Raw genomic sequence first — 20,920 nt, forward strand, 5'->3', positions numbered from 1 at the left:
ATTTATTTCGTGTTTACACTTTTCCAAATTGTCCGAAACAACATATTTAGAATAACAATAATGCTCCTTTTTCTTGATCTCGTTGTTGTTGTGATGATGATAATGTCATTATCATTAGTAGGCTTAGTATAGTAGGCTTAGTATAGCAGCTTTGTATAACCACCATTTGAGATTCAGGCATAAAAGCACATCCTTTTTACTTTGGCCTATATTTCAATACTTTTTTAGGCTACTGTATCGATCAATTGTTCATGTCATCACACAGCATATGAATCATTCATGATTTGAAATGCAATCAAGTATTTTAATTAAAATAAAGCAAGCCTTGAATAATTACCTTAAACAATAAATAAACCGGTGTAATTTTTGGTCTCACCTGTGGCGGCAGAAAGGCGAAGACCGACCCTGTCTATAGGTCAGGCCCTATTCGGACAGTATTCGTTTTACTGGGGAGGTTGGGGAAATGTGGCGTTTTGTGCTCATGCACATAATTACATCTGTAATATTAGTCCTGTCCAAATCTGCCATGTCAGTCATTTTTACATTGCAGGAGAGTAACAATTCCAGCCAGAATAACATACTGTTTTTTGACAAACTCCAAGGTCTGATAATACTAGTCCCGTGAAAAATCAACATCCTGTGTTTTGAGAGAAATGTCTGCGTTTGACAGGTGATGCTCACTGTTTGCGCAAGAAAACAATAACTGATTGGATAAATTGAACTAAGTGCTCCGCATAAGCTATATATGAATGGCGTACATGTAGCCTATTAACTTTCACAGTGAATGCTTTTGTTTGTTTTGTGCATATGAATCGAGTATTACTAAATGCATCAGTAAAAAATATTGAGCCTATTTAATGCAACCCTTGCTGTTAGTAGATCGCAAAGCAGCAGCATACAACTGACCTTTGGAAATGATAAGTAAACCTTTTCATCGATAGCCTTAAAATGCTTTTCAAGTGTAATTGCACTGTTTAGCTCACATCTGAAGGCTGGGGGGCATTTTCGACGCACTGCGGATTGCAAAAATATCCTAATGATTTATGATCACACTTCCTCAATTCAAATATTATGGTGACACTATAGGAAATATGGTTTGGCATGGTTTAGACATTTTGGAACCAAGCTTGAGTTATCAGTGTGGCCCTATCACCTGGACATGTTGAAATACTGTATCTTCACGCCTAGAATAAAAACCTTCCTTCATAACTGTGTAAATGTATATAAAATACAATTACAGGGGGCAGTTTGGGGACAAAATTATCCCACCCGAATCGTCCTCTGGAATAACGGGCATTCTGGAGTAATAATTACATAACCAACATTCTCCAGTAATACTTGTCCTGTGCGAACAGGTCTTTGGTCATGTGCATGCGATGCATACATGTGTCACGTAAAGAAAGCAAGGGTTGAGGGAATAGGAGATTTTTCCTAAACAAATGATGGATTCCGGCAACAGAACTTTTCAGTCAGAAATGGCTGTAATTATGTTGCAGCTTCAGCAACACAGACCGCTCGATAAACACTTTGACGTTCCGTGGTGTCGATGCAGCAGGGAGAGACAACGGGTGCTAGTCACAGTCACTCGCTGTCTTTTTTTTTTTTTTTTTTTTTAACACAGAGCAGCAAGTCTGAGTCGGCCCCGGCACAATCAAATCAATTGCTGGCCGGACTCCCTCTAGTCATTTCTGTGTCCTAATTATTTCATCAAACTGTGTGCTTAAAGCATCAGACAAGCTAATATAGTTGATTTGATTAAAACACATAGGATGTGTCAATATATGGAAAAATACACATTTAAAAATGTCTAATTGATTGGTTGAAAGAACAGACAACTCTTTTTTTTCTCTGTGTCAGCCCTACATGTGTGCCATGGAAAAAATATATATTTATATTTGTGACCGCTCAACAACAAAAAATCTCTGTCGACCAACAGCCTATCGACCAAACAATCGACTAAATGGGGTCAGCCCTAATTCCTAGTTAGAGTAGCTGTGTCAGTTGTTGCCAATATATAGATGTTGTAAAATGAAAAAAATGTCTCCCTCTTTTAGGTGGAGAACTCCACCCTCAACTCCCAGAGTGCATCTCTCATGGCCCAGAATGCTGTGCTGCAGGGCCAGGTGGGGGCGCTGGAGAGTGAGTCAGAGGCGTGGCAGCGGCAGCGGGAGGAGGCGCGGGTGGGCAGGGAGAGCGTGCTCCAGGATCACGAGCGCCTGCTGAGTGTGCATGAGAGACAGGCAGCGGAGTACGAGCAGCTCATCGCCCAACACGCCACCCTGAAGGGCAACCAGAGAGCTCTGGAGCAAGAGCACCGCACACTGGAGAACAAGTGGGTCACACCCATGGGGCACACGCACAGGGGTTACTCAAACCACCGGGCACACACACACCAAGTGGTAATACCCTAAGGCAGGGCTATTCAACAATATTTTTACTGGGGCCATATGTAAAAAAAAAAGTTTCATTGCAGGGGTTCCGGATATTTTCCACATGCGATTATTCTTCAGAAGAACTGTATAAAAAAAGCAATACACGACCGACAATAAATCACTTTTCTTAAAATGGAATGTTGCTTAAAGTAATTATGAAAGAAGTGGAGTGCACTCAACTTGCGTGAGTCAAGGTGCAACCAAAAAATGTTAGCATCGTTGAAAAGGCGCAACGCTATTAAAATCTTCTTAAAGATGCACTATGCAGAAATCGCACCACCATTTCCTGGTTGCTAAAATTAGAATAGTTTGCCTAATTTCAGTTTGACAAAACAAGCAAGTATTGTGTATAGTCATTGTAATCCAATCAAATCACATATTTGTCACATGTGCCAAATACAACAGGTGCCGAATACAACATGCTTACCTACAAGCCCTTAACCAACAATGCAGTTTTAAGAAACATAAGAGTTAAGAAAACATTTACTAAGTCAACAAAAGTTAAAAAAATAAAAGAGCAACAATAAAATAACAATTAGGCTATTTCTATATGAATTTGGTCAGGTTGCCCAAAAAGTTACATATTGCAGCTTTAAAAGAAATTAGGTATTTTTAAAATCGCCTGAAAACTAGGCATCTCAATAAATGACAATCAGCTAATGCCAAATTCCAGTCTGAAGGTATGCTTAGAATTAATTTCCCTCAGTCATTAGGTGTGTTTTTTGTCACACACAACGAGTCCTTGTGAGTATCCGAGAGGGAAACAGGAGGCATGTACTTGTTCCTTGGTCTTAGCTTTCAGGAATGGGGTCATAATATTTAGTGGCTTAAACTGTTCAAACGCTAGAGCCAAATTCATAGGAAGAAAAAATAATCAACATTCCGCTAGAAATCACACTATAGACAACCACCATAGTACTTGTCATTTTGGCGGGGATTTTTTTTCTCCAGAGGTCAACTACTATGGTCACACATACATGTCATAATCCACGGGTTCACACCTCTCTCTCACACACACACACACACACACACACCCACCAAGTGATTGCACACACATGGAAGAGTCCACAATGGGTCATACACACCAAGTGGTCAACTACCATGGTCACGAATACACTCACCAAGATGTTACACTGAGAAGGTGTAGTAGAAAAAGGTCAGATTCGTTTAAAATAAATATATAGAATTATTATTACAGAGTGTTCATGTTACACTGTTGTTCATGTCCATGTCATGTTTATTGACCTCAGTGAGTCTGCGTAAAATATCAATTGGTTACATGTCATGAAGAGAACTGTTAATATATTTCTCTGAAGTTAATTTTCCAATAACAGACTTCCTCATTTGATAAGCCACATATAAACAGCCATAGGTTAGTGAAAGTATGTCCTTCCAGACTGGCTTGGCACTGGGACATTGAGAGACCGACCCAAGGAAGTGACCTATGGGATGTGTTGAGTGCCCTTCCTGCCTCTCCCCTGCTCTCGCCTGACCACTCCATGCCACCGGGCTGGAACAGTACAGCAGTAACAGACTGGGTGGGATTTCACTCTGTGATTTCACTCTGAGACACCCTGGCTGGAGCTGGGAGAGGCTGCTGACACAGCAACCGTCGGGTTGGGTGGAGACAGGTAGCCTATCACTAAGGCTAGGGAGGGACAGGACAACATCAGTTATCAGGCCAGAACTGTGACTGTTCAATAACTCTGGGAGACTCATTTCATTCAGTTGGTGTTCAGAAAGGGCTTTTGGATGTCAGTGGAGCTCTTCTAGTCTGCTGCTTTTATTGTTTTACAGTGGAACCTTTATAACCTGTACTGCTCAGGCAGGTCACTCCTGAGGGGAGGGCCGGAGGGCGACACGTGTCACAAGTACATTACTCTAACTATGGTGACTGTGTTCTCTTTGTTTGTTTGCTGTGGTTATATTTAGACTTGGTTATATTATGTAAGTATATCTCATAGGGCTGAGCGGTATACCTTATTTTATGACATACCGGTATTGATGCAGGGACCGGTTTGGGTTTTTACTTTAACTTCTATACCATTATTTTAATGTTTGGTTTGTTAAATGTGAAATGCCATCTGTAATGTTAATTTTTACTTTACTTCGCTACTTGACTCATCTCTGTCCACTCTCTCTCCGTGCCACTTTCCACACAGACCTAGCCACACCCCCTGTCACTCGAGCGCATTTGATGTTCCTCAACCAGGAGACACTTGCGTTCAGTCTGCCTGGTCAATGCAGCACATGCAACAATGTTGATGACATCAATGCTGTTTTCACTTTGCTTCTTAATATAAATCCACCAGCGTTCTATAAATGACACTATTAGTTTGTTTCTTATATCAGCAAACAGATAGTTTGTCTTTTCTTAGCAAGTTGCCCTAAATCTTGAGATGCTAATTGTTAGCCGCTAATGCTAATAGCTAGATAGCTAATAAATGTACTGAGTAAGAGCAAACGTAGCTAGCTTATTGGACAGGCTGAGGTAGTCCCTCCCTTTTCCAGTCAGTTTCTTACATTTTTTGGAAATTATGAAAGAATCAAGACGACCCTGATTGGATTGCTTTGATCTGTGATCTTAGCAGCTCTTTGAACACACCACCACATATATCATGGATGCTTAATACTTCATGACTTTTCCATCCAGCTCTTGTCGGACCCAGTATCGATATTGTTCTTTTGGTGGTAATAGGAATCTATATGGGATGGGATTGCCATGGCCTATTTTTAGATGTAACACAATACAAAACCTGGGGACAGTTAATTAGGCACCATACAGTGCCTTGCAAAAGTATTCAGACCCCTTGGATTTTTTTCCCACATTTTGTTACAAAGTGGGATTAAAATGTATTTAATTGTCATTTAACTGCCTCCTTATTTTCAAGCATGGTAGTGGCTGCATCATGGTACGAGTGTGCTTGACATAAGCAAATACTGAGGAGTTTTTTCAGAATAAAAAAAGGGATAGTGCTAAGCACAGGAAAATCCTGGAGCAAAACCTGCTTTACACCAGACACTGGGAGAGGACTTCACCTTTCAGCAGTACAATAACCTACAATACATGGCCATATCAACACTGGAGTTGCTTACCAAGAAGACTGTGAATGTTCCTAAATGGCCAAGCTACACTTTTGATTTAAATACTATAGACATTTCTGTCTACCCATGATCCCCAACATCTTGAAGAATTTTGAAAAGAGTAATTGCCAAATATTTCACAATCTGGGTGAGCAAAGCTCTAGAGACTTACCCAAGAAGACTCACTGCTCGAATTTCTGCCAAAGGTGTTTCTAACATGTATGGACTCAGGGAGCTGAATACTTAAGCAATGACTATTTTATTTATGAAAATGTTCTTCCACTGTGACAATAGAGTATAGATTGTTGACGACAAAAAAAATCGATTAAATCCATTTTAATCCCACAATAAAATATTAAGAAATCCAAGGGGTCGGAATACTTTGACCTCCGAGGAGAAATTGTCTTTTAACCCAGTCTTTGTTTCTGTTTTTCTGTCTGTGTCTCTGTGTGCAGGTACATAGTGCTCCTGAAGCAGAAAGATGCCATGGAGGCGCTGGAGTCCACCCTCCAGAAGGAGAGGGAGAGTCTCGGAGAGGAGATCCACAAAAACGCCCTGATCCTGGGGGAGAACCAGAGCCTGAGGGGGGAAGTGGACAGGTGAGCTCACAGCAGCACCTGAATACAGCACCAACTACCTACTCCAGCTTTTCAAAGCACCACATATAGAACAGCCCGAGAACAGCCTGACCCTGGCACCCTCTGGTGGTTACATACTGTAATGGCTGTTTCTAACCATCTTCCTCCAGCTGCACACACTTGGCCATGGTTTTTTAACACTACAGTTAGATAAAACTGGCTTTCGTTGCCAAGTGGGCAGAAAAAATAAGTATGGCAAAACTCAACTCTCAACAAAAATCGAACAAAGTTAACTACAAAACTGACAAAATTGGTATTTTGAAGATGAATTTGTTTTGCAAAGCACCAGGAACTCATGTCTCTCCATACGGTCTCTCCACACCCCCTGAAGGTTGACCCAGACGCATACCCAGCTACGTGCTGAGTATGATGGGGTGCAGGTGCAGACCAAGGAGCTGAAGACTAGTCTGAATGGAGCTCAGCTGGAGGTGAACCGCTGGCAGGCCAGATACGACTCAATGAAGGAGCAGCACCAGGGCCTGGACATCTCCATGACCAAGCTGGACAACCACTGTGAGGTACAGAGACGACTGAAAGACCACACCGGGACCTCAATGAGCTACTGCACAGGGGACTGTCTATGGGTTTTCCTTAGAGATAAAACAGCTCATCTCTATTGTGTGTTCTGTCCCAGTTGCTGACGCGTCTGAAGGGGAACCTGGAGGAGGAGAACCACCACCTGCTGAGTCAGATCCAGATGTTGAGCCAGCAGAACCAGACCCTGCTGGAGAGAACCATGGAGAACAAGGAGCTCTACCACGAAGAGCAAAAACAGTACATGTGAGTAGGGAGGTGTGTGTGTGTGCACGTGCGGGTATATAGAGGGAGATATTTCTACTGGAATTTGATTAGTTTAATGTCATAAATAAATCGAACAAATCCTGTGTTTCCAGTGACAAGTTGAACTCACTCCGGAGGCAGAAAGAGAAGCTGGAGGAGAAGATCATGGATCAGTACAAGTTTTATGATCCAACCCCTAAAAAGTAAGTTTTGTTACAGTTTGACTTGCTAATCTAAGTCAATGGAATAGGACGACAAATGGATGCATTTAGCAAGCCCTAGGTCCCTGAGTTGTTCCTGGTCAAGTCACATGGTCCGTAAACCCTCCTGACCCTTGCTATGCCACTTGTGGAGAGTTCCCCAAGGAGGGAAAGAGAGCTTACTTTGTGGGCCCTAGAGCATACATAGACAGGAAAGAAATATGACGCAAGTGAAGATGACCTATGGCCTGAGGATAGATGGATGTCTGAGTGTAACTGTGATTTCCTGTCTGTCAGGAAGAACCACTGGGCCGGGGCCAAGGCCTTGGCCAAACTCATCAAGCCCAAGAACAGACAGGACAGCTCGAGGGAGAGGGTGCGGAGCGCCCCAGACATCCCCCTGCCTGAACCTCCCACCCTGGAATTCCCTGACATCCCTCCCCCCCTGCCTCCCCCTCCTCTACCCCCCCGCCAGTCCCGCCTCAGCTTGGACTCTGTGGGGAACCACTCTCAGGAGGAGAACCACCACGGACAGGGGCACTCCCCTACCCTCACCTACTCCAGCAGAGGTAAGACTGACTCGGGGTGGGTTGGGGAACTAAAGGAAAATGCAGTGTATTTTCGTCTACTCATCCAGGATTGTTCTTAACTGAATAAAGAAAGGTGTCAAGGCCATACAGTTCTACAAGTCCTCTTTACCACAAGAGGGAGCTCTAGCTACACACAATCTCACATTTCCTCCCCCTCCAACTCATCTTGCATGTTCTTCATTATCTACTAGTTCAATGGGGATCTATTGCATGCCTAAACATTTTAATACTTTAACTCTTCATCTTCTCTGTTGGACTATTTTGGACTCTGTTCATTCATATAATGCATGTAGTTAACTGCCTTCGTTCATTCATTCATCTCTCTTTCTCCCCCTTCTCTTTGTCATTGTGTGTATAACATAATCCCCTATCATTCAGCACCCCCAGCCCTGCCAGCAGTACTCCCTGTCACAGCAGCCAAGCGGTTTGGTTTTCTGAGGAGTAAGAGCCAGGAGAAAATGAAGGTTCCCAAGACGCCTCTCTCACGGCATTCTCTCTCTAGACAACTTCGCTTCTGGTCCTCCTCTGACATCTCCACCTGTACCACCGAGCCCCTCTTGCCCCTCATTGGACAGTTCTAATGCCACCACCATTTTCGTCATCTTCATGTTCACTCACCCCCCTTTTTTAATCTGCAACATCTTAACTTTTTGGCCCTCTGTCATAATTTACTTACAGAAAACGGACCTCTTAATGCACACATTCCTCCCATCACAACATACACTATCACTCATACCAACACACACAAACTGAACTCTGAACTGAACCGTTTGGGGCCTCTAGCCTCATACCCTGCACACTCCACTCTGGACTCTGGCTAGACCCTGCAGTAAGTAGCCTTGTTTTGGATTAGAGCCCACCCCTACCGCAGCCAGCCCTTACTGCAGCCAGCAGCTTTGCCTCTCTCTGTGAAAATGAGATCTGTGTGTCTGTCAACTGATGTTTAATCGTGTAAAGTGGGCAACTGAAGAGCGATGACACCAGCCCAATGAAGGCAATTACTCAGTCTGCTGTGTCTCTTAGTCTGGCAGCTGGTATAAATCTCATGTTGCACATGGCTGGAGGGATGACGAGAGGAGAACTTTTGTTACAGGGGCAATCTGCAATATTTACTGCTGTTTAAAGGATTGTGCTTTTAATCCCAGTGCGAAAGAAATGCCACTTTGGGGAGTGATGTGTGCACATGCTGTCTGCGCTGCGTTGTGTTAGCCTGTGTCACGCTGCTGATAATATGAATGCCTCCAGCTAGCGTCGTACTCTCTCTGACTCTCCTTGTCAAACGCGCACCACAGTCTAATATCATCCTATCCTTTATTCCATATCCTGTACTCTTATCTGTCTGTCACTCTCTGCCATGCTTTTTAGCCTCACTCTCTGTCCACCTCTTTTCCCTCCACACCATTTGCGTTATCCCTTTGCTCAGCCATAATGACAATGGCTGTGCAAAAATACAGAATAGCTGTTCTATTGGATCTATTGATGTCTGAGACTACTAACACAGTGATGTCTGCATAAATGACCAATCCAATGCTGGACTGAGAGAGGGAGCAGGGAATGCAATAAGACTAAGGTATAGAACCAGACCCTCGCTGAGCCAGTAGCCTACCAGACAGACACCCTGCTGACTAAGACACCACCATCTTGTAGGCTACTCACACACTCTCTCTCTTCCTTTCTTGAGAGTTAGAAAAAGACAGGAAACTGCCAAAGCCTTCACTTCCTATAGAATAGTAGAACTGCCAGTATTCTATTCTGTCACAGCAGGCCAGGGTTCAGTCTGACTTACTATAAATGGATTTAGCCTTTTATTCTTTGGTAAAAAAAGACTAATCGGATAGAAACATTGGTAGGTCCAAAATGCATCTAAAAACCATTGGTGGGTGTACAGTATCTTGCCATTTGGAAAGTGGTCTGACTGAAGAAATGATAGTTGAGACTACTGTATATTATTGTGTACTGTAGCAAATGTGCAAACGGAGTCAACTTGTGTCCTTTGAAAGCTTTTGCTGGCACTTACGCTTCACTGCTCTAGCACACACTTGTCTACCTGCCCTAACTGCCCACTGTCCAGCAGCCTCCAGCTCACCTGCCTCTGCTGTGTCCAGAATGGGGTTGTTTGTTTGGATGGATGTGGTACCATCATAGATACTAACTGCTCTGTTATTGTTCCCCTAGCACTAAACGACAGTGCAGTGTCCCGAGGCAGGGAGCTGTACCGAATTCCAGGGGGCAGCAGTGAGAGTGTCAATGGCACAGAAGAGCTCTACGCCAGAAGGAGAGGTGTGGAGCTAGGGGGCGCTGCTGCTCACTCCACCCTCGCCAACCACACGTCCACTTCAGGCCTGACACCCAACTCAAGCTCCAGGCCTGGACGCAGACCCAAAGGTACGGTAGGCCCAATGCCCATTTACTGACTAGCTGCCATCTTCAATGTTAAGATGTCATGATGTAGTGTAGCTCTGCAGTATGTTCTTTCTATGGAACTACACATTTGCTTAAGTCTCTTCTAAAAGTCAGTAATTAAGTTTCCTTCCACAGTTAAGTCAAGTCATTCCGTTAAATAAATCAAGACAGGTGTGATGGAAACATGATGTCTATACAATTTCATAAATGTTGACAGACAGTTTGTTTGACATGGTGTGATGTTTGAGTCGGTAAAATGTATTATGCGGTAGAAAGTCCTTTATGCCCATGATATGGAGTCACGTGATGATATGCTATGTTGTGCTACCACAACAATGTGGAAAAGCATTGCGTTTATAGGCAGATTAAATAAGTTATGATAAACGTCATGGTGGTTAACTGATGGATGTTGACGAGCTTGATGCAAATTTACAATAAATATCAAGGGTATTATTTGAATGCTGGTGACATGATTGATTGGTTTCTTGGCTGCAAATGATCAAATAGATTATATTGCTCTTATCCATATCTCATCATATCTTGTCCACTTTATTAGTGACCTGTTGTCTAGAGAGAACGCTCCAAAACCAGACTGGGCAAGCTTGCAATTTATAGCAACAGTTTTAGTGACAAAACCATCAGTAGAGTTTAAAATGTGACGGAAACCCATTCAATCAATCAAATGTATTCATAAAGCCCTTTTTGCATCTACAGATGTCACAAAGTGCTTATACAGAAACCCAGCCTAAACCCCCAAATAGTGAGCTATGCAGGTGTAGAAGCATGGTGGCTAGGAAAAACTCATTAAAAAGACAGGAACCTAGGAAGAAACCTAGAGAAACCAGGCTCCGAGGGGTGACCAGTCCTCTTCTGGCTGTGCCCGGTGGAGATTATAACAGTACATGGCCATTAAGGCCAGATCGTTCTTCAACATGTTCAAACGTTCATAGATGACCAGCAGGGTCAAATAATAATCAGTGGTTATAGAGGGAGCAACAGGTCAGAAGTTAATGTCAGTTGGCTTTTCATAGCCAAGCATTGAGGTTCGAGACAGCAAGTGCGGTAGAGAGGGGGGGGAGAGAGGGTCGAAACAGCATTGAACTTCTGCTTTAAATTCGGTACATGGACACTAAAGCGCCAAAGTGATTTTTATGTGTACTGCGTTATCACACACAGTATTTTATCCACAAGAAATCAGTGTGATGGAAGCGTACCTCCAGTGAGAGAACATGCAGGTTTTAAAATATTTGCATGAAAATCAGTCGCCAATTGAATGGAAACCTATCTAGTGTTCCAGAATAACACCAAACAGGTGACTTAAATCCCTAATCTCCCAGAGCGCAGTGCTGAAACATTGACACGTCACTTAGTCTACCAAGAGGTCAGTTATCAGTGTTTTGGAGTAATTCTGCCATCCTCAGTCAATAACCACAGTCGGAACATTTTGTTTACTTTCCTTGAAACCTTGCGGTCCAATCTCAGAACCTTGTCCCATCAACTGGAGAATAGATACACAAACACTTACAGGAAGGAGCCTTGTTGCTCAAGGCTACATCATCTTACAGAGCCAGTTGTTACATTATGTTATACAGTAGCAATATTTGAATTCAGTATGTAGAAGTGAAGTGGATTATCCATAGTTTTATCTACTGTGTATAAACATGGGGGTTTTCCTACAGCTTAGAAATATCCCCTTAATCATCCTTAAACACTTCTGCCCTTTTAGTGTGCACAGTTTTTTAATTGTAAAGTGGGACAGTATCAGCATGTGGGGTACACTTCTGTTGGGACAAATGACTCGTAACACACATACCTTCATCTCACTATCAATACGTGATGACGTGGAGGAGTAACTCACTTCCCTCTGTGCTGTGCAGGTTTCATCCATGGGGACGACCCTCGGGTTCACTCCCCTGACGCCCTGTTTGGGAGCAGTATCCATGGAAACGCAGGTGAAAGACCAGGATGATCAATACAAGTTAAGACGGCTGCTGGACCCTTGGGCTCCCTTTCACTCTGTGTCCCTCTCTCTGTTTCATTCTTTCTTGCTCTCTTTCTCTTTCCCTCCTCCATCTTTCTCTGCAGGTTATCGACCAGGCTCTGCTGAGCTCAGCTGCAACACCTCCAGCAGCAATTCCCCTGTTAACTGCAAAGGTACAACCAACATTATGCCTATCTGCAAACCCTGCAAATTACTTCAATAGATGCCATTTTACATTTAACTGAATTCTTTACCAGATTTGTCATTATATTGGGCATGTCTCAGGCCACTGTTTTAGCCTGCTTTCTAGTACTATCCCCCACTGTGGACTTAAGTCATTTTCAGTGTTTAGTTGACTAAAAAGCAATACTGTATCTCTTATCCTTATTGTCTATCTTTACCTCTCTACCTCCCTCTGTCCATCTAGATTCCCTGGAGCGCCTGCAGGGCCGTTCTGCCAGCCTGTCCAGTGATGACGTAGTGGGCGTTAGTCACGACGTGTCCCACTCCCTGTCTCTTCCCCGGAGCTCTACGGTTCCCTACGACACCCATACACACACACCGACCAAGAGGAGTGCACCCCGGCCGGGCCGCCACCGAACCTCCTCCCCTGGCAGCGACATGGTCACCTTGGAAGAGTTCCTGGAGGAGAGCAACACCCTCTCACCACCGACTGTAAGAATAGAGGGATAATGTGTCATAGGGAGATGGATGAATGGTTTGGGATGTGGATGTACTAGCTTAGTATGGTAAAACGTAAAGAGTGCATTCGGAAAGTATTCAGACACCTTTACTTTTTCCACATATTGTTATGTTACAGCCTTATGGATTACATTTTTTATTTTTTTCCCCTCAATATATACACACAATACCCCATAATGACAAAGTAAAACATTTTATACCTTTTTTTTTTTAAATAAAAAATAAACTGATTACATTGAAGTATTCAGACCCTTTACTCAGTACTTTGTTGAAGCACCTTTGGCAGCGATTACAGCATTGCGTCTTCTTGGGTATGACGCTACAAGCTTGGCACACCTGTATTTGGGGGAGTTTCTCCCGTTCTTCTCTGCAGATCCTCTCAAGCTCTGTCAGGTTGGATGGGGGGGTGTTGCTGCACAGCTGTTTTCAGGTCTCTCCAGAGATGTTAGATCGGGTACAAGTCCGGGCTCTGGCTGGGCTACTCAAGGACATTCAGAGACTTGTCCCGAAGCCACTCCTGTGTTGTTTTGGCTGTGTTTTTAGGATCGTTGTCCTGTTGAAAGGTGAACCTTTGTGCCAGTCTGAGCTCCTGAGCGCTCTGTAGCAGGTTTTCATCAAGGATGTCTCTGTACTTTGCTCCATTCATCTTTCCCTCGATCCTGACTAGTCTCCCAGTCCCTGCCGCTGAAAAACATCCCTACAGCATGATGCTGTCACCACCATGCTTCAATGTAGGGATGGTGCCAGGTTTCCTCCAGACATGACGCTTGGCATTCAGGCTAAAGATTTCAATCAAACCAGAGCATCTTGTTTCTCACGGTCTGAGAATCATTTAGGTGTCTTTGGCAAACTCCAAGCAGGCGATCATGTGCCTTTACGGAGGAGTGGCTTCCATCTGGCCACTCTACTATAAAGGCCTGATTGGTGGAGTGCTGAAGAGATGGTTGTCCTTCTGGAAGGTTCTTCTATCTCCACAGAGGAACTCTGGAGCTCTGTCAGAGTGACCATCGGGTTCTTTGTCACCTCCCTGATCAAGGCCCTTCTCCCCCGATTACTTCGTTTGGCTGGACGGCCAGCTCTAGGAAGACTCTTGGTGGTGCCAAACTTCTTCAATTTAAGAATGATGGAGGCCACAGTGTTCTTGGGGACCTTCAATCCTACAGAAATTTGTTGGTACCCTTCCCCAGATCTGTGCCTTGACACAATCCTGCCTCGGAGCTCTACGGAAAGTTCCTTCGACCTCATGGATTGGTTTTTGCTCTGACATGCACTGTCAATAAGCTGTAACCTTATATAGACAGGTGTGTGCCTTTCCAAATGATGTCCAATCAATTGAATTCACCACAGGTGGATTCCAATGAGGTTGTAGAAACATCTCAAGGATGATCAATGGAAACAGAATGCACCTGAGCTCAGTTTCGAGTCTCATAGCAAAGGGTCTGAATACTTATGTAAATAAGGTATTGCTGTTTTTTATTTTTGATACATTTGTAAAGATGTCTAAAAACCTATTTTCGCATTGTCATTATGGGGTAATGCGTGTAGATTGATGAAAAAAATACAGATATTTCATTGATTTTAGAATAAGGCTGTAATGTTACAAAATGTGGAAAAAGTCAAGTGGCCTGAATAATTTCTGAATGCACTGTACATCAACCACTGTAAGAACTTGCACATTCTATGCCATAAAGTGATGTATGGTGGTTTGGCATGGATGGAATTGTGCTTATAGCTTCTAGTTTAATATGACACATCCTGGGTTAATTTTCACAACCAGCTATAAGTGTATAGTGTCATAGGGAAATGGATGAAAGGTTTGGGAAGGCGTTGTGGCTTCATATAGTCAATTCAGATTTTTTTTGAATTATGATACATTTAGTTAGATTTCTCAGCCAACCTAGGCAGGCTCCTAGAAACAGCCTCTAAAATGTCAATGGTCTGAATTACGTTTATTTTACGTTGGCTAATGAAGAATACTGAACGGGTCTCTCTGTAAGTCCGCCAGTTTCAGACATAAGGTCAGGTTTCGTTCTGCGTTGAGTGATGCTACATAAAGCACCTCTCTCCAGCCCCTCTGACTGGGGCTCTGTATTGGTACCACCAGGGTGATGGATGGGTGGCACTGTTCGTTTTTGGTCATTCACCTCACTTGACTTGACATGCGTTTTGTAGATGAAATGTTAGGATTTGCACACCTACACACACTCTCTGTTCACCTCACTTTTAAACTCGCACAGTAAATAAAATCGTCATCACTTAGTGGTCATACTGTGGCAACGGGGGTTCAATACCACACGATGTACATTTTTCTTTCTCGCTCTTATTCACTATATCTCTTGTTCTCTTCCTACCTCTGTTTTTAAAGAATGTAGAGATCAATCTGATTCTCGCTTCCCTGACTAACCACTTAAATCAGTGTAAAATGGGTTGACACACCTAAAGTTTTTGCCTCCAAACGTGACTAAATATGATTGAGAGCTGTTCATGCCTAAACACACTCACATTTACCTGCATCCCAGAGTGCTGTATCAATCAACATCTGAGCAGTGATGTTACCTCCCGTAGTCCCTCTTTTTAATGGTGCAGGTAGATGAGAGCAAATCAATACTTCTCCTTGTTTATAAAGGCATTTCTTCTTCCTCATTAGATTAGCTTTGTTTTCTCATCATGTCATTGGCTGTTAGCCCTGCGAGCAGCAGGCCGCTCTGATTGTCTTGCCATTAATGTAATATAATTTATATAGCGCTGCAGTGAGATGTGTATGGCCCCTGGTGTTGTAAACACATTCCCTAATGAATCTGCATCATAGAGGCATAGGCAGACAGAGCCATGGGCCATATTTCCAGGAATCTTTATACTCTTTAACAATAGACAATCTAAACAAGCACTTCACTGGTTGGATCAGTCCTGAGTCCCATGTTGTCTGTACAGTAATCCAGGAAGTTGAACATGGACAATAATAGCTTTGGATGGATTCCCTCTGTGTGATAAGGGTTTGGTGTTGAAGTCTTTACTTTCTTGATTCATCTAAGTGCTGTGTGTCGGTCTCCCTCATCCCTTCCCTCAGGTGCAGACAGGCAGTCGGGAGGACCTGATGGAGGACTACTTCAGCAGAACAGGAGAGCGGGAGAGATCCACCTCCGGCCGGCCCCCTCCTCTGAGAGATGGAGCTAAGACCCCCACCAGCTATGTCACGCCCACCGTGAAGAGAGACACAGACCTCCAACGGGCCGGCGAGGTGCCAGGCAGGAACTCCAAACCAGGCCAGAGCGTCAGGCCCATCGTCCGGCTCCCTGAGGGATCCACCTCCACACCCCAGTCCCAGACCCTACCCAACCGGGCCAGCAACGGGTTAGGAGCAGGGGGCCGGCCCTCACCCCTGGGACCCCCTGCACCCCGTGGAGGTGGTCTGGGCAGCAGCAGTCTGTCTCGGACCTTCAGCCTGGCCTCTGCTGACCTGCTGCGCTCAAACGGTCCAGATAGCTACCGGACAGACAGGGAGGCAGGTGGCTCACCCAGCCAGAGTGGAGGTGGTGGAAGTGTGGACGGGGTGGTCAGGAGGCCTGGGGCTGGAGCCATGGCCAGGGAGCGCCCCCAGTCTGCCAGGCTAGCAGGACCCTCGGACATAGACCCCCGCAGGCTGCCTCTGGCTCCACCCAAAGAGGAACCACTCAGCCTGAGCCTTCCCCAGCACCACTCCTCCTCTCTATCCTTGCAGCCCGAGCGATATGGAGGAAGAACAACACCAGGCTCCATCCCCAGGAACAACGGACCCAGCACCGGACAACAACAGGGACGGCCCAACCCCCAGCAGAATCAGAAGAACCATCGTGGGGAGGTTGCCATGGTGACGCCAGTCAGGGCAGTGCCGGCTCTGAGACTGGAGGAGGAAGAGGTGCAGCGCAGGGAGGCGCGGCTACAGGCGGACTCCCCATTACTGAAGAAACCGGAGGTGGGAGGAGGAGGGGGGCTGAGCTGTGGCACAGAGGAGCCCCCCACGAGCACCCCTGCCTCCCCAGACCCCAACAACGACCCCCAGACTGTGTGGTATGAATATGGCTGTGTCTAGGAGCCGTTAGTGTAGTTACAGACCACAGCCTCAGTACTGTACAAACACTGTTCTTCCTGCTAAACCACAGGATGTCTGGCCTGGTCTTATCTGGCACTCCTAGGCTGGTCCTTACTGTACTGGATATAGCCTTTATGATTTGAAACTTTTTGAAACTTCCTAACTGGTTTAAAGCTGTAATCTTTAATGGTGAAACAGCCAACAACAAAGAAGTTACTGCAAACAACGAACACTGTTTTTCCCCTCAGACATCATTACACGCACAACAGTAGAGCAAAATATGTACTGCTTGTTTTTTTTTTACCATGCCGCGCAACATCTTCTCAGCTCGGTATCAAAAACAATAACAGCGCTGGCGTGGCAGCCAGTGGCGCTGTTTCCCCATACTGCGGATTCTATCTTTAAAGCTTCATAAAGGAAATGGTGCCCCAAAGAGACCACCTCAATTAACACACCACAGGGGCCTGTACCCAGCTGGCAAAACATATCGTTGATTTGATTTGCATGACCAAGGGACCGCCGGTACCGCGGTTACATTAGCACATGAATGTACATGAATGCTTTGAGGAAGACAAAAGGCACTAGGGAGCGACGAATGTATTTTAATATTTTTCTATCGGACACCACTGATTCCCCTCAGCTCTCTGTGCACTGTATACACAGCCTTGGCCAAGAAGTTATATTCTGAATCTGAAAAACAAACATTTTGGGGAAGGAGAAAAGAACCACTCCCAGAGTAATTGCATGGTAATTTCTGTCCTCCATCTTTAGGAGCTTAAGGACAGACAGTGTTTGATTGTCTCAACACAGCCTCAGAGTGACACATTACTGGAAAAAGGTCTGCTCCAACTTTGAACATACTGTTTTCTGTTGTGGCCTGTGGGTGACCAAACTATGGGCTTTGTGAAACTGGCTTGTGGGGAGCATGTAATTCATCCCATATCTGTCCTTGTGCACGCGAGGCAGGATGAGAAAGTAGAGGGAGAGAGCACCGCACTGACCAACTTCCGAAAAGAGAAAAAGCAGGGCTTTTGTAGCAAGAGAGGGTACGCTTTTTAAATGGAGTGAAGGAGGATTGAGAAAGTGATGGAGGATTGCGAAAGTGATGGAGATGGAGTGAAAGTGTTTTTTTTTTTTTTTTTTATATGGACAAAGAAGGAAATGGTGACATGATGATGAAAACAGATGAAGATGAGAGTTACAGAGATTGGTCAGGTTGAGAAACAAAACGGTGAAATATTTCATACCACCGTGAATGCGCCCAGAAACTAGTCTCTATACCAGAGCTCTCCAACCCTGTTCCCGGAGAGATACCCTCCTGTAGGTTCTCTCTCCAACCCTGTTCCCGGAGAGATACCCTCCTGTAGGTTCTCTCTCCAACCCTGTTCCCGGGGAGATACCCTCCTGTAGGTTCTCTCTCCAACCCTGTTCCCGGAGAGATGACCTCCTGTAGGTTCTCTCTCCAACCCCAGTTGTAACTAACCTGATTCAGCTAATTATTAGAATCTGGTGCACTAGATTAGGGTTGAAGTGAAAACGTACAGGACGGTTGGAGTGCCCTGCTATATACAGTAGAACACTGTCAGTTTTGATGTCTTCTATATGCATATGATGAATATTATTTTCCAAATTCATTCCAAAAAGCACTATACACTGAAGTAGATAATGAGTCTGAACACTGGATACATTTTTACTACAGAAAACGAGTACATTATCGACCAGGGGTTATGGGTTTGTCTTTTTCATTTTGAGTTCTTGATAGTGTTGAATTTTAGTTTTTTTAGATACTGTCTGCTACCCAGCTCTAAAATGGCAATACGACTCAATGTATTTATGTTCCCCTCGATGATAAAACTACAGTGTGTCTGCATGTTTTTTTTCTCTCACCTAAATGTGTTTGTTGTGAAGTGAACAGTGTGTGTTTCATTGTAAGGGTGGTGTTTGAATTGTGCACAACCTCATTAATTCAAAAAGTATCTATGCGTTTTCTGTATTAGTAAAAAGTCAGTGGATAGAATTCTAATTAGACTCCTGTATTAGGTGGATGACTAGTCTGCCTGTGACAGTGTAATATAATGCATCAGATGACTATATAGAGCATGAAAATTGACCATATTTGGCACTTTTCTCTACTAACTCAAATTTCCCTTCCAGCTGTTCTCTTCAGATTGATGAAAGGTTGGTATGGTTGGCATTCCCAAGAGTAATATCATCTGTTTTACACACACACACACACACACACACACACACACACACACACACCTATGCACAATACGTGTGCCATCACCATGTGTACAGGTGTCTAAGGTCTTGTCAAACTGGTGCACAGTTCATGTGTGTAATGTACAGTAGGTTAGAGATTTGATTTTGATAATCATGACCAAACACTACTAAAAAATGACTGGAGTTCTAAAAGACAGACCTACCAACGTGCACAGATACTGAAATGAAAATATTGCAAATGTTTTCATAGCTTAATGTAGATACATAGACCTTTTCTGTCCAAAAACAATGGAAACCTTTTTAAATAAAGATTTGTAAAATGACGTTTCTCCTGACTGTCTTTGTAGGGCTACACCTCATATACAAAAGTATGTGGACACCCCTTCAAATTAGTGTATTCGACTATTTTAGCCATACCTGTTTCTGACAGGTGTATAAAATCAAGCACACCGCCATGCAATCTCCACAGACAAACATTGGCAGTAGCTCCGTTGCGAAGTGGTAGATCACTCACAGAACGGGACCGGCGAGTGCTGAAGAACGTAAAAATCGCCGGCCCTCGGTTGCAACACTCACTACCGAGTTCCAAACTGCCTCTGGAAGCAACGTCAGGAGCTTCATGAAATGGGTTTCCATGGCCAAGCAGCCGCACACAAGCCTAAGATCACCATGCACAATGCCAAGCGTTGGCTGGAGTGGTGTAAAGCTCGCCGCCATTGGACTCTGGAGCAGTGGAAACACGTTCTCTGGAGTGATGAATCTCGCTTCACCATCTGGCAGTCCGACAGACATCTGGGATTAGCGGATGCCAGGAGAACACTACCTGCCCGAATGCATAGTGCCAACTGCAAAGTTAGATGGAGGAATAATGGTCTGGGGCTGTTTTTCATGCTACGGACCAGGCCCCTTAGTTCTAGTGAAGGGAAATCTTTACAGCATACAATGACATTCTAGACGCTTCTGTGCTTCCAACTTTGTGGCAACAGTTTGGGGAAAGCCCTTTCCTGTTTCAGCATGACAATGCGAGGTCCATACAGAAATGGCTTGTTGAGATCGGTGTCGAAGAACTTGACAGGCCTGCACAGAGCCCTGACCTCCCATCAAACACCATTGGGATACATTGGAATGTTGACTGCGAGCAAGGCCTAATCGCCCAACATCAGTGCCCGACCTCATTAATGCTCTTGTGGCTAAATGGAAGCAAGTCCCCTCAGCAATGTTCATTCATCTAGTGGAAAGCCTTCCCAGAAGAGTGGAGGCTGTCAAAGCAGCAAACGGGGGGACCAAGTCCGTATTAATGCCCATGCTTTTGGAATGAGATGTTCGATGAGCAGGTGTCCACATACTTCTGGTTATGTAGTGTATTTCTGTTACTGTGTTACTACGGTTTGACCATTGTCAAGGTAATATGTCACCATCAGGTTGTTAATACAATGACATGACAGACATCTCTTATGGGCAGTTACACGGTAATGGTCACTTTTTCACTTTAAAATGTATGCCAAGCAAGAGCCATTTGATTGCAAAGTGTATCAAACCATACACTATATGCAGAAGTCTACTTTTAACAATTGTCACTGAAAATGTTACTAAAACACATTTTACTTGAGTAACAGTGCATATGCAAAGTTTCGTAACAGAATGACAGTAAAATCTTCCTCGGTTTTCTTTGTGACCACATTTCCCAAATATCTACTACAAATTAAGATTCAAAGATGTCTGCAGAAAGAATGGGGCGTCAGCTATATGGTTATTGAACTACAGTAAGTGAAGTGGATCAACACCTGGTAACAGGACATCATTGGTCGTTGATCTGTA

At 44.3% G+C, this 20,920-nt stretch overlaps 1 protein-coding gene across 1 annotated transcript in view; it reads left to right on the forward strand.

Moving 5' to 3' along the window:
* LOC106601343 (protein Daple) overlaps window positions 1-19,425 on the forward strand; it is an 87,481-nt gene extending 68,056 nt beyond the window's left edge. The window contains exons 22-32 of the mRNA XM_014193488.3: window positions 2,055-2,332; window positions 5,972-6,115; window positions 6,486-6,672; window positions 6,789-6,934; window positions 7,048-7,137; window positions 7,432-7,703; window positions 9,900-10,109; window positions 12,005-12,079; window positions 12,213-12,281; window positions 12,536-12,783; window positions 15,878-19,425. Coding sequence (XP_014048963.3) covers window positions 2,055-2,332; window positions 5,972-6,115; window positions 6,486-6,672; window positions 6,789-6,934; window positions 7,048-7,137; window positions 7,432-7,703; window positions 9,900-10,109; window positions 12,005-12,079; window positions 12,213-12,281; window positions 12,536-12,783; window positions 15,878-16,879 — 2,721 coding nt within the window. The 3' untranslated portion in view covers window positions 16,880-19,425. The remainder of the gene's footprint in view (window positions 1-2,054; window positions 2,333-5,971; window positions 6,116-6,485; window positions 6,673-6,788; window positions 6,935-7,047; window positions 7,138-7,431; window positions 7,704-9,899; window positions 10,110-12,004; window positions 12,080-12,212; window positions 12,282-12,535; window positions 12,784-15,877) is intronic.
* The last annotated feature ends 1,495 nt before the right edge of the window (window positions 19,426-20,920 follow it).

The sequence above is a fragment of the Salmo salar genome, chromosome 01 (genome assembly GCF_965601325.2).
Source record: "Salmo salar chromosome 01, fSalSal1, whole genome shotgun sequence".
In the NCBI taxonomy this organism is placed as follows: Eukaryota; Metazoa; Chordata; class Actinopteri; order Salmoniformes; family Salmonidae; genus Salmo; species Salmo salar.